Here is a 15603-nt window from a genome sequence, read left to right as displayed (position 1 = left end):
AGTATGAGCAATAGTATGAGCTACAGTATGAGCAATAGTATGAGCTACAGTATGAGCAATAGTATGAGCTACAGTATGAGCAATAGTATGAGCTACAGTATGAGCTACAGTATGAGCAATAGTATGAGCTACAGTATGAGCTACAGTATGAGCAATGGTATGAGCAATGGTATGAGCTACAGTATGAGCAATAGTATGAGCTACAGTATGAGCAATAGTATGAGCTACAGTATGAGCTACAGTATGAGCCATAGTATGAGCTACAGTATGAGCTACAGTATGAGCTACAGTATGAGCAATAGTATGAGCTACAGTATGAGCAATAGTATGAGCTACAGTATGAGCAATAGTATGAGCTACAGTATGAGCTACAGTATGAGCAAAAGTATGAGCTACAGTATGAGCAATAGTATGAGCAATAGTATGAGCTACAGTATGAGCAATAGTATGAGCTACAGTATGAGCAATAGTATGAGCTACAGTATGAGCAATAGTATGAGCTACAGTATGAGCAATAGTATGAGCAATAGTATGAGCTACAGTATGAGCTACAGTATGAGCAATAGTATGAGCTACAGTATGAGCTACAGTATGAGCAATAGTATGAGCTACAGTATGAGCAATAGTATGAGCTACAGTATGAGCAATAGTATGAGCTACAGTATGAGCTACAGTATGAGCAATAGTATGAGCAATAGTATGAGCTACAGTATGAGCAATAGTATGAGCAATAGTATGAGCTACAGTATGAGCAATAGTATGAGCTACAGTATGAGCAATAGTATGAGCTACAGTATGAGCAATAGTATGAGCAATAGTATGAGCTACAGTATGAGCTACAGTATGAGCAATAGTATGAGCTACAGTATGAGCTACAGTATGAGCAATAGTATGAGCAATAGTATGAGCTACAGTATGAGCTACAGTATGAGCAATAGTATGAGCTACAGTATGAGCTACAGTTTGTGCCATCAGGGCGACACAGAGATACATGACAAGCCATCACTTGATTAACTCCCCTTTATCTCACTTTTAACAAGATTCAAATTGCCACTGTTTCTAGACACAGAATTCAGAGTTGAACATGACTGGAGTGATGAAGTATAAATTGTGCTTTTTGTAATTTAAGATGTTATTGATTGAAATGACAGCATGGATCTATCGACAAAAGCATATCATCAGTATCAATTACGCTTACCATAGATAGAATTACAGACAGTTGTTCAAAGAACACAATACATTTAAGGCTTGTGAAAAAGTTAATGATTCTAATGATTATAATTTATCATCCTTGTTTATCATATTTTCTAAACCTCATGCAGTTAAAAAGCAAAATAATTTAGTCCTTCTGTGACTGTTGCTACTTGTCTTAAGCCAATGTCTAGTGAATTTACTCCATCTGCTCACAAAGATGGTAAACGACAATTTAGGGCAATAATAGTAAATAAACATGGTCAAATGAATTGAATGTCTCATTTATGGTGGAGAAACACCTTAAATTGTAGGACACCATACCAAGACGTCAAAAACTCATTTTGAGGCTCTATTTCATATCTGACAACACATATTAATATCGGACAATGAATGCATCAGGGTTCTAGTTTCTGTATCATTACATTTCTGATAATATTGCTGTATCAACATGTTTATATGTATATATGTTTATTTTCAACTTGACACTCTGTGTTGCAGACTTGACAGCGGACCTACCTGACGACACCTCCACCTCCACCGGCAGTATCAGCATCTCGGAGTCACTCTCCTGGTTTGTTTTTATCCTGATAAATGCTGTGTGGTTGTTTTCTACTCGACCCACAAAGTTGGCCCGCATCACAGGCTTAGTCTCAAATGGCTGTAATTCCTGTCAAGGTTATCAAAGGAGAGAACTATCAAGGTCAAATGGCTGTAATTCCTGTCAAGGTTATCAAAGGAGAGAACTATCAAGGTCTAATGGCTGTAATTCCTGTCAAGGTAAATAAGGGAGAGAACTATCAAGGTCAAATGGCTGTAATTCCTGTCAAGGTTATCAAAGGAGAGAACTATCAAGGTCAAATGGCTGTAATTCCTGTCAAGGTTATCAAAGGAGATAACTATCAAGGTCCAATGGCTGTAATTCCTGTCAAGGTAAATAAGGGAGAGAACTATCAAGGTCAAATGGCTGTAATTCCTGTCAAGGTAAATAAGGGAGAGAACTATCAAGGTCAAATGGCTGTAATTCCTGTCAAGGTAAATAAGGGAGAGAACTATCAAGGTCAAATGGCTGTAATTCCTGTCAAGGTAAATAAGGGAGAGAACTATCAAGGTCTAATGGCTGTAATTCCTGTCAAGGTTATCAAAGGAGAGAACTATCAAGGTCAAATGGCTGTAATTCCTGTCAAGGTAAATAAGGGAGAGAACTATCAAGGTCAAATGGCTGTAATTCCTGTCAAGCTTATCAAAGGAGAGAACCATCAAGGTCTAATGGCTGTAATTCCTGTCAAGGTAAATAAGGGAGAGAACTATCGAGGTCAAATGGCTGTAATTCCTGTCAAGGTTATCAAAGGAGAGAACTATCAAGGTCTAATGGCTGTAATTCCTGTCAAGGTAAATAAGGGAGAGAACTATCAAGGTCTAATGGCTGTAATTCCTGTCAAGGTTATCAAAGGAGAGAACTATCAAGGTCAAATGGCTGTAATTCCTGTCAAGGTTATCAAAGGAGAGAACTATCAAGGTCTAATGGCTGTAATTCCTGTCAAGGTAAATGAGGGAGAGAACTATCAAGGTCTAATGGCTGTAATTCCTGTCAAGGTAAATAAGGGAGAGAACTATCAAGGTCTAATGGCTGTAATTCCTGTCAAGGTAAATAAGGGAGAGAACTATCAAGGTCTAATGGCTGTAATTCCTGTCAAGGTAAATAAGGGAGAGAACTATCAAGATCAAATGGCTAAAATTCCTGTCATGACAATCAAGGGATAGAACTATCAAGGTCAAATGGATGTAATTTCTGTCAAGTTAATCAAGGAAGAAAACTATCAAGGTCAAATGGCGAAAATTCATTTTTAAACACACTTTTAAACATTTTGAAAGGATGAATCAGACTGCTTTTGGCAAATGCCTGAAATACTAAAACACATTTTTTTTTTAAATATCACAATTAAATTTTTTTTACCCATAATTCTTTTGATGCCTCTTTTGCTCCTGACGGGAGTTCTAGATGTAAGTCTCCTTCACTAGAAAACATCTCCAGCACCTGGGGACAGAGAGAGATGGAGACGATGAGCAGGTGCCCTGACCAGGTGCCACTGACAATAGGTCCTACTTGGCATTGGCCATACACCCTGTATTTAAGGGCTACCTTGGACCCTTAAAACTTCAGGACGCTGGCTTACTGTGTGAGGAAATGGGCCCCACTAGGACAAGGTTATGATTATCAGGTAACTGAAACTATCATAAGGAGTGAGTGAGTGAGTGAGTGGGTGATTTCTACTGCAGCATGTCAGTCTAATGAGGGGCGAAACCCCTGATGACATGTATGTCAAAGACACTACAAGGAACCCAAACATTTTGCTGACAAAACCTTGAAACATTATCTGGTTGAACTGGGATTCAAACCCACATGAAAATAGGTTTCTGTCATGCCCACGCTGCACAGCTAGTTGCGCGTATTAGACAACTGAGGCACTTCGTAAACTATCAAGGTTATCTATCGTCTAAAATAGGCGCCAAGTCTATTATTTCCATCTATTGCTACGTTTAAATATCAAAGTTAGGGGTGGATTTAGATTTGAACATTATTCAATCATATCACAGCGTGTCAGCTTAACGTGCGAGGAAAACCTGAAGTGATGCATGATTCAGACATTCAATACTTTGGTAAAACCAACGAGCAACTCTGCACAGTGAAATTGCGTTGCCTTATACGATAGGGCGCCCTGTCTCCCCATGCTGCATGAAAGTATAGATGATGTGGCATTGGCAACAAAACGATGTACCACTCACCTGTAGCCTTCTATTATGAGGATTATGCATTTGAATTAAAGGAGAAAAACTACTGTTGATGGGTACTCTGGCTCCGAGGTACGGCCTCAGGCGATACGGGTTGGGAATACCAACACCAAAAACCTGAAACATAGTGTGAGATCAATGTCAGAACATGGGTCAATCTGGAGTAACAAGTGTGAGATCAATGCGAGAACATGGGTCAATCTGGAGTTACAAGTGTGAGATCAATGCGGGAACGTGGGTCAATCTGGTGTACCAAGTGTGAGATCAATGTCAGAACGTGGGTCAATCTGGTGTACCAAGTGTGAGATCAATGCGAGAACATGGGTCAATCTGGAGTACCAAGTGTGAGATCAATGCAGGAACATGGGTCAATCTGGTGTAACAAGTGTGAGATCAATGCGGGAACGTGGGTCAATCTGGAGTAACAAGTGTGAGATCAATGTCAGAACATGGGTCAATCTGGAGTTACAAGTGTGAGATCAATGTCAGAACATGGGTCAATCTGGAGTACCAAGTGTGAGATCAATGCAGGAACATGGGTCAATCTGGTGTAACAAGTGTGAGATCAATGCGGGAACGTGGGTCAATCTGGAGTACCAAGTGTGAGATCAATGTCAGAACATGGGTCAATCTGGAGTACCAAGTGTGAGATCAATGTCAGAACATGGGTCAATCTGGAGTAACAAGTGTGAGATCAATGCGGGAACGTGGGTCAATCTGGTGTACCAAGTGTGAGATCAATGTCAGAACATGGGTCAATCTGGAGTAACAAGTGTGAGATCAATGTCAGAACATGGGTCAATCTGGAGTACCAAGTGTGAGATCAATGCAGGAACATGGGTCAATCTGGAGTTACAAGTGTGAGATCAATGTCAGAACATGGGTCAATCTGGTGTAACAAGTGTGAGATCAATGCGGGAACGTGGGTCAATCTGGAGTACCAAGTGTGAGATCAATGTCAGAACATGGGTCAATCTGGAGTACCAAGTGTGAGATCAATGCAGGAACATGTGTCAATCTGGTGTAACAAGTGTGAGATCAATGTCAGAACATGGGTCAATCTGGTGTAACAAGTGTGAGATCAATGCGGGAACGTGGGTCAATCTGGAGTACCAAGTGTGAGATCAATGCAGGAACATGGGTCAATCTGGAGTACCAAGTGTGAGATCAATGTCAGAACATGGGTCAATCTGGAGTAACAAGTGTGAGATCAATGCGGGAACGTGGGTCAATCTGGAGTACCAAGTGTGAGATCAATGTCAGAACATGGGTCAATCTGGAGTACCAAGTGTGAGATCATTGTCAGAACATGGGTCAATCTGGAGTTACAAGTGTGAGATCAATGCGGGAACGTGGGTCAATCTGGAGTACCAAGTGTGAGATCAATGTCAGAACATGGGTCAATCTGGAGTACCAAGTGTGAGATCAATGTCAGAACATGGGTCAATCTGGAGTACCAAGTGTGAGATCAATGTCAGAACATGGGTCAATCTGGTGTAACAAGTGTGAGATCAATGTCACAACATGGGTCAATCTGGAGTACCAAGTGTGAGATCAATGTCAGAACATGGGTCAATCTGGAGTACCAAGTGTGAGATCAATGTCAGAACATGGGTCAATCTGGAGTAACAAGTGTGAGATCAATGTCAGAACATGGGTCAATCTGGTGTACCAAGAGTGAGATCAATGCGAGAACGTGGGTCAATCTGGTGTACCAAGTGTGAGATCAATGTCAGAACATGGGTCAATCTGGAGTAACAAGTGTGAGATCAATGTCACAACATGGGTCAATCTGGAGTTACAAGTGTGAGATCAATGTCAGAACATGGGTCAATCTGGAGTACCAAGTGTGAGATCAATGTCAGAACATGGGTCAATCTGGAGTACCAAGTGTGAGATCAATGCGGGAACGTGGGTCAATCTGGTGTACCAAGTGTGAGATCAATGTCAGAACATGGATCAATGTCAGAACATGGGTCAATCTGGTGTACCAAGTGTGAGATCAATGCAGGAACATGGGTCAATCTGGTGTAACAAGTGTGAGATCAATGCGGGAACGTGGGTCAATCTGGAGTACCAAGTGTGAGATCAATGTCACAACATGGGTCAATCTGGAGTTACAAGTGTGAGATCAATGTCAGAACATGGGTCAATCTGGAGTAACAAGTGTGAGATCAATGTCAGAACATGGGTCAATCTGGAGTACCAAGTGTGAGATCAATGTCAGAACATGGGTCAATCTGGAGTACCAAGTGTGAGATCAATGCGGGAACGTGGGTCAATCTGGAGTTACAAGTGTGAGATCAATGTCAGAACATGGGTCAATCTGGAGTACCAAGTGTGAGATCAATGCAGGAACATGGGTCAATCTGGTGTAACAAGTGTGAGATCAATGTGGGAACGTGGGTCAATCTGGAGTACCAAGTGTGAGATCAATGTCAGAACATGGGTCAATCTGGAGTAACAAGTGTGAGATCAATGTCAGAACATGGGTCAATCTGGAGTACCAAGTGTGAGATCAATGTCAGAACATGGGTCAATCTGGAGTACCAAGTGTGAGATCAATGTCAGAACATGGGTCAATCTGGTGTAACAAGTGTGAGATCAATGTCAGAACATGGGTCAATCTGGTGTACCAAGTGTGAGATCAATGTCAGAACATGGGTCAATCTGGTGTACCAAGTGTGAGATCAATGTCAGAACATGGGTCAATCTGGTGTACCAAGTGTGAGATCAATGTCAGAACATGGGTCAATCTGGAGTAACAAGTGTGAGATCAATGTCAGAACATGGGTCAATCTGGTGTACCAAGTGTGAGATCAATGCGAGAACGTGGGTCAATCTGGTGTACCAAGTGTGAGATCAATGTCAGAACATGGGTCAATCTGGAGTACCAAGTGTGAGATCAATGTCAGAACATGGGTCAATCTGGAGTTACAAGTGTGAGATCAATGTCAGAACATGGGTCAATCTGGAGTACCAAGTGTGAGATCAATGTCAGAACATGGGTCAATCTGGAGTACCAAGTGTGAGATCAATGCGGGAACGTGGGTCAATCTGGTGTACCAAGTGTGAGATCAATGTCAGAACATGGGTCAATCTGGAGTAACAAGTGTGAGATCAATGTCAGAACATGGGTCAATCTGGTGTACCAAGTGTGAGATCAATGTCAGAACATGGGTCAATCTGGAGTACCAAGTGTGAGATCAATGTCAGAACATGGGTCAATCTGGAGTACCAAGTGTGAGATCAATGCGGGAACGTGGGTCAATCTGGAGTACCAAGTGTGAGATCAATGTCAGAACATGGGTCAATCTGGTGTACCAAGTGTGAGATCAATGCGGGAACGTGGGTCAATCTGGAGTTACAAGTGTGAGATCAATGTCAGAACATGGGTCAATCTGGAGTACCAAGTGTGAGATCAATGTCAGAACATGGGTCAATATGGAGTACCAAGTGTGAGATCAATGCGGGAACGTGGGTCAATCTGGAGTAACAAGTGTGAGATCAATGCGGGAACATGGGTCAATCTGGTGTACCAAGTGTGAGATCAATGTCAGAACATGGGTCAATCTGGTGTACCAAGTGTGAGATCAATGTCAGAACATGGGTCAATCTGGTGTACCAAGTGTGAGATCAATGTCAGAACATGGGTCAATCTGGAGTACCAAGTGTGAGATCAATGTCAGAACATGGGTCAATCTGGAGTACCAAGTGTGAGATCAATGTCAGAACATGGGTCAATCTGGAGTACCAAGTGTGAGATCAATGCGGGAACGTGGGTCAATCTGGAGTTACAAGTGTGAGATCAATGTCAGAACATGGGTCAATCTGGTGTACCAAGTGTGAGATCAATGTCAGAACATGGGTCAATCTGGAGTACCAAGTGTGAGATCAATGTCAGAACATGGGTCAATCTGGAGTACCAAGTGTGAGATCAATGTCAGAACATGGGTCAATCTGGAGTACCAAGTGTGAGATCAATGTCAGAACATGGGTCAATCTGGTGTACCAAGTGTACCAACACATATTATTTATAAGCCTTTGAGGTGTGGATATGTCAAATATACCCATCTGATATGTTCGGTGTGTATGAGTGAGTGAGTGAGTATGGTTTTAAGCCGCTTTTAGCAATATTCCAGCAATATCACAGCGGGGGACACCACAAATGGGCTTCACACATTGTACCCATGTCGGGAATCGAACCCGGGTCTTCGGCGTGACGAGCGAACGCTTTAACCACTAGGCTACCCGACCGCCCCTCGGTGTGTATGAATGTATCTTAGTGAACCTATGGAGGTGTGGATATATTGTCACCTTCAACCTGTACTTCAACGAGCCTATGGAGGTTGGATAGTTAGATATTATGGACTTATATCAGGGTGGGGATATCTGGGTTAGAACAAAATTCAAAAGCATAACTAACCTGGATAAAGATAAAATGCCTTGCTTGGAAAAGTTAAACAGTGGGGAAATTTGTACTAGTCCCAGGCTAGTGGGCTCCCACCTGTTATTCTAATGAGCCTATGAAGATGTGGATACATAAAGTGTTCTCACCTGGTATTTTAATGAGCCTATGGAGGTGTTGATACATAAGGTATTCTCACCTGGTATTTTAACGAGCCTATGGAGGTGTGGATATGTAAAGTGTTCTCACCTGTTATTCTAATGAGCCCATGGAGGTGTGGATATGTAAAGTATTCTCACCTGGTATTTTAACAAGCCTATGGAGGTGTGGATATGTAAAGTATTCTCACCTGTTATTCTAATGAGCCTATGGAGGTGTGGATATGTAAAGTGTTCTCACCTGTTATTCTAATGAGCCTATGGAGGTGTGGATATGTAAAGTATTCTCACCTGGTATTTTAACAAGCCTATGGAGGTGTGGATATGTAAAGTATTCTCACCTGGTATTTTAACAAGCCTATGGAGGTGTGGATATGTAAAGTATTCTCACCTGGTATTTTAACGAGCCTATGGAGGTGTGGATATGTAAAGTATTCTCACCTGTTATTCTAATGAGCCTATGGAGGTGTGGATATGTAAAGTGTTCTCACCTGTTATTCTAATGAGCCCATGGAGGTGTGGATATGTAAAGTATTCTCACCTGGTATTTTAACAAGCCTATGGAGGTGTGGATATGTAAAGTATTCTCACCTGGTATTTTAACAAGCCTATGGAGGTGTGGATATGTAAAGTATTCTCACCTGGTATTTTAACGAGCCTATGGAGGTGTGGATATGTAAAGTATTCTCACCTGGTATTTTAACGAGCCTATGGAGGTGTGGATATATAAAGTATTCTCACCTGGTATTTTAACAAGCCTATGGAGGTGTGGATATGTAAAGTATTCTCACCTGGTATTTTAACGAGCCTATGGAGGTGTGGATATATAAGGTATTCTCCACATTCCCTTCCTGTCTGGCCAGAAATACGACATCAAATGTAGTGTTTCCCCCAGGGGGAACAATCTGAAAACAACACTTGTGACATTACACACATCTGACAGAACACCAGTAGAAACTTACTGCTTTGGTCTACCGTATATGACCGCGTATAAGCCGAATTTTGAGGACCAGAAAAATGATTCTGTAGAAAGGGGTCGGCTTATCCACGGGATACACTTTCATGATAGTATTTTTCAGATCGTATTTTTAGATCCGTCAGAAACATCGCCTGAATGACGGTCCGAAGAATACAACTTCCCGAAAGTTTGGAAGTTGCCACGACCAGAGCCGCCATTATTGTTATAAATTATCAATAAAGTCATTATTATACACCAATGTTGTCATTATTAAAAAAATGTTATGCATGTATCTACTTCCGATGATAAGTTTTCAATTGAATGTTCAAAGTTTATCGTTCTTTATAAACTCCACAATCTTTACATGTAACAATATATGTAATTCACAGCTATAATATTTAATCCCCAGATGAAATTGCCAATAGCTATTATGTACGTTTTGCCAAGTTCATAAATTGATAGTTAACAAGTGTCTACCTTTATTGAAAGAGGCAAATAAACAACTGTAATGGCGAGTTATTCCGTTCGCCATTTGCAAAAAACATGTGATCAGCTGTTTCCTGTGACGTCACAAACGGTGACCACTGTGATTGCTTCCTGTTGTTTAAAAAGCAACACGGTACACAAGGAAATGAGCACTGATAATAATGGGCCGATTGGTATTGTCATGTTGTTTACACAAACATTTTCAAGTTGTAGGTGCTTAGCGATCGTGTTGGGAGTAGGGACTTAATTCCTTTGTTTTCGAGAGATTAGTTTAATAAACTGGAGAAGCCTGTGAGTAAGTGATGTTCATTCAATGTGTTCATAGTTTATTTAATTCAATTGGATTAACATACAATAGTGGTATAAAGGGGGTATAAAAGTTGGTATATTTTTACTAACTGACATTCTCATCATGAGTTTGAAATGAAAACGCCATGCTTACGATGCTGAATTCAAACTGCAAGTCTTCGCTCTAGCTGATATATTTTCTCACGGATTCATAATTCTATATACACCGATTCACAAAATGGCGCTTCGTTGTTGATGGCAACATATATCGATCATTATGAGATTAAGAAAGACAAGAGAACCAGCTTCCCACATTATGAAAGTGGATGACTGGTTTGTTAAATCTTTATTAGAAATAATAATGATTTTTTCAATATAATAACAACTTTTTTTCATCTTATATTTTTGAATATCTGCGAGAATCAGCACATGTCTTGCAGTCCGACTTCGCAGTGTTTTTTGCCTTTCACTTCCTGGTTCGGCTTATCTGCGGGTCATATCATTTTCTTTCGTATTTCAATGGTCAAGTTAACACCTCGGCTTATCTACGGGGTCGGCTCATTTGCGGTCATATACGGTACTAGTTCTTATCATGACAACATATAGCAAAACCCTCAGTAATGGCAAATTGCTACTAGTCTGTAAGATGCCAGTTTGGCAAGGACTATAGGACTAGTGCCAATTTCTAATGCTGTACACACACTTGACATTAAACACACTGGATATAACATACACCTGACATTAAACACACTGGATATAACACACACCTGACATTAAACACACTGGATATAACATACACCTGACATTAAACACACTGGATATAACACACACCTGACATTAAACACACTGGATATAACATACACCTGACATTAAACACACTGGATATAACATACACCTGACATTAAACACACTGGATATAACATACACCTGACATTAAACACACTGGATATAACACACACCTGACATTAAACACACTGGATATAACACACACCTGACATTAAACACACTGGATATAACATACACCTGACATTAAACACACTGGATATAACATACACCTGACATTAAACACACTGGATATAACATACACCTGACATTAAACACACTGGATATAACATACACCTGACATTAAACACACTGGATATAACACACACCTGACATTAAACACACTGGATATAACATACACCTGACATTAAACACACTGGATATAACATACACCTGACATTAAACACACTGGATATAACACACACCTGACATTAAACACACTGGATATAACATAGACCTGACATTAAACACACTGGATATAACATACACCTGACATTAAACACACTGGATATAACATACACCTGACATTAAACACACTGGATATAACATACACCTGACATTAAACACACTGGATATAACATACACCTGACATTAAACACACTGGATATAACACACACCTGACATTAAACACACTGGATATAACACACACCTGACATTAAACACACTGGATATAACATACACCTGACATTAAACACACTGGATATAACATACACCTGACATTAAACACACTGGATATAACATACACCTGACATTAAACACACTGGATATAACACACACCTGACATTAAACACACTGGATATAACACACACCTGACATTAAACACACTGGATATAACATACACCTGACATTAAACACACTGGATATAACATACACCTGACATTAAACACACTGGATATAACATACACCTGACATTAAACACACTGGATATAACATACACCTGACATTAAACACACTGGATATAACATACACCTGACATTAAACACACTGGATATAACACACACCTGACATTAAACACACTGGATATAACACACACCTGACATTAAACACACTGGATATAACATACACCTGACATTAAACACACTGGATATAACATACACCTGACATTAAACACACTGGATATAACATACACCTGACATTAAACACACTGGATATAACACACACCTGACATTAAACACACTGGATATAACACACACCTGACATTAAACACACTGGATATAACATACACCTGACATTAAACACACTGGATATAACACACACCTGACATTAAACACACTGGATATAACATACACCTGACATTAAACACACTGGATATAACATACACCTGACATTAAACACACTGGATATAACACACACCTGACATTAAACACACTGGATATAACACACACCTGACATTAAACACACTGGATATAACACACACCTGACATTAAACACACTGGATATAACATACACCTGACATTACATAACGTGTCATAGGTTAACCATTGACTTAAACCATACAGCTGTTTTAAGACTGATATAGTTCTGGTAGAGTAGTTCCAATTAATTGCAATTCACTATATAAACTTGTATCAAAAACAAGAGAATATCAGACTTCTATCAGTAGGAGTGTAACTTGCTTTCAAACATATAATCAAGAAATAAAGTGAAGGAAACACACTTACTTTATCTTGAAAAAATGAGCAATGAAAATGCACTGTACTGCCTGATATTGACACTAAGTGTAAACTATTTTTAGGGTCATTATTTTGAACTATGACTCTTTCCATACGCGGCATTCCAACTGGCCTGAAAAAAATAGAACATCAGTCTGTAGAGCATTGTCATGTTGTCCAGAGAGTTAGCATACAATACATCAGCAAGTCTGGCCCGTGATGGGGAAACCATAAAGGGACATAGGGCACATGCTACAATGTTTATCATGGTGTCAAAACAATTGAACTCAAAACATGATATCTGTCCATTCTATGCTACATAATATATAATACTCATACCTGACCAAGGATGCGATGGCACCCCATATGATAGTATTGATACATATGACAAGACATAGCACCCCATATGATAGTATTGATACATATGACAAGACATAGCACCCCATATGATAGTATTGATACATATGACAAGACATAGGCCCCCATATGATAGTATTGATACATATGACAAGACATAGCACCCCATATGATAGTATTGATACATATGACAAGACATAGCACCCCATATGATAGTATTGATACATATGACAAGACATAGCCCCCCATATGATAGTATTGATACATGTGACAAGACATAGCTCCCCATATGATAGTATTGATACATATGACAAGACATAGCACCCCATATGATAGTATTGATACATATGACAAGACATAGCTCCCCATATGATAGTATTGATACATGTGACAAGAAATAGCTCCCCATATGATAGTATTGATACATGTGACAAGATATAGAACCCCATATGATAAACATTAAAAGATATAGCCCCTATATGTTACATTTGACAAGATATAGCCCAGCATGATACATATAACAAGTATAGACCCTGATATGATTCATATGACACCATATAGAGCCTCATATGATAAACATGACAATATATAGCCCTGCAGGGAGGGGGGAGGGGCGTGGGGGGAAAGAAGAAGAGACTTCTTATGAGTGAGTACAATCTTTCTTCCCCCAGCTACTTCCAACAACTTATTTCTTCACTAATCAGTGTAATCACCATGAAACAGTCTATTTATTGTAAATCAAACTAATAACAGACACTTTTTGACATATGGTTTTTTTCCACAAACTATTTTGCACCTATTGACATTTCACACAGACACAGCGGTCCTTTTTTAAACTGAAAATCTAAACAAACTATTCATTTTTTTCCTCCACTGCCATAAAACTATTCATTTTGGTCATATTTCTGATCAAACTTTTCATATAAAAACAAAATCACCCTCACACCCCCTGAAATCCAATGGGTGCTCCCTAAATGACAGCTGATGAAGGAACTGTACAAATATGTGAGGAAGTCAACTCACTGTTGTTGAAAGTCCAGCATAGCAGGATCCAATCTAATGCTACTGGAAAAAAGTTTATCATCTTGAATTCTGAAACAAAAATACAAATTATTTACTTCTACAATTTCAACATTAAACACAAACTTGGAGAGTGAGAGTGAGTGATTGTATCTTCAGGCTTATCTCATTATATCTTCAGGTATATCTTAGTATATCTTCAGGTATATATGGTATATCTTAGTCAAGCCTCAAAGTTTAAATTTTTAACAAGTAGCCATATGGCTCAGGCATTTTTTTTCCAGGTAGCCAGTGGCAAAACCAAGAAGTCAAGCCAATATTATAGGTAGCCAAAAGCATTTGGAATTATCTTTTATCAAATAACTTTTTATAATATGTACAAGTCATTGTGCTAGTCTTGGAATTGTATATTAGTTGAAATTGTACTTGATTTGTGTTATTTGTGACTCGAACAATGATGCAATTTATGCAACTAGATTATGTAGGTATATCTTTGCTTATCAAATGAGCACTTCCATGTATATCTTAGTGTACTTTCAGGTACATCTTAGTGTTCAGGTATATCTTAGTATATCTTCAGGTACATCTTAGTGTTCAGGTATATCTTAGTATATCTTCAGGTACATCTTAGTGTTCAGGTTTACCTTAGTATATCTTCAGGTACATCTTAGTGTTCAGATACATCTTAGTGTACCTTCAGGTATATCTTAGTGTACCTTCAGGTATATCTTAGTGTATCTTCAGGTACATCTTAGTGTTCAGGTACATCTTAGTGTACCTTCAGGTATATCTTAGTGTTCAGATACATCTTAGTGTATCTTCAGGTACGTCTCAGTGTTCAGGTTTACCTTAGTATATCTTCAGGTATATCTTAGTGTTCAGATACATCTTAGTGTACCTTCAGGTTTACCTTAGTATATCTTCAGGTACATCTTAGTGTTCAGATACATCTTAGTGTACCTTCAGGTATATCTTAGTGTATCTTCAGGTATATCTCAGTGTTCAGGTACATCTTAGTGGACCTTCAGGTACATCTTAGTGTTCAGGTTTACCTTAGTATATCTTCAGGTACATCTTAGTGTTCAGATACATCTTAGTGTACCTTCAGGTATATCTTAGTGTATCTTCAGGTACATCTCAGTGTTCAGGTACATCTTAGTGTTCAGATACATCTTAGTGTACCTTCAGGTATATCTTAGTGTTCAGGTATATCTTAGCGTTCAGGTACATCTTAGTGTTCAGGTATATCTTAGTGTACATTCAGGTACATCTTAGTGTTCAGGTATATCTTAGTGTACATTCAGGTATATCTTAGTGTTCAGGTATATCTTAGTGTTCAGATACATCTTAGTGTACCTTCAGGTATATCTTAGTGTTCAGGTATATCTTAGTGTACATTCAGGTATATCTTAGTGTTCAGGTATATCTTAGTGGACCTTCAGGTATGCATGGTACATCTTAGTGTTCAGG

At 39.3% G+C, this 15603-nt stretch overlaps 1 protein-coding gene across 2 annotated transcripts in view; it reads right to left on the bottom strand.

Moving 5' to 3' along the window:
- LOC124125241 (transmembrane protein 131-like) overlaps positions 1-15603 on the bottom strand; it is a 138520-nt gene that overhangs the window by 85048 nt on the left and 37869 nt on the right. For both annotated transcript variants that reach the window (XM_048381119.1, XM_048381121.1), the window contains exons 4-9: positions 14137-14205; positions 12766-12889; positions 9342-9455; positions 3979-4101; positions 3149-3229; positions 1711-1861 (exon numbers count right to left, since the gene is read on the bottom strand). In XM_048381119.1, coding sequence (XP_048237076.1) covers positions 1711-1861; positions 3149-3229; positions 3979-4101; positions 9342-9455; positions 12766-12889; positions 14137-14205 — 662 coding nt within the window. The remainder of the gene's footprint in view (positions 1-1710; positions 1862-3148; positions 3230-3978; positions 4102-9341; positions 9456-12765; positions 12890-14136; positions 14206-15603) is intronic.

The sequence above is a fragment of the Haliotis rufescens genome, unplaced genomic scaffold, assembly GCF_023055435.1.
Source record: "Haliotis rufescens isolate VD_foot unplaced genomic scaffold, xgHalRufe1.0.p SCAF_35, whole genome shotgun sequence".
NCBI lineage: Eukaryota > Metazoa > Mollusca > Gastropoda > Lepetellida > Haliotidae > Haliotis > Haliotis rufescens.
Note: the sequence above shows the minus strand (reverse complement) of the source record. Positions and strands in the feature narration are given on the sequence as shown.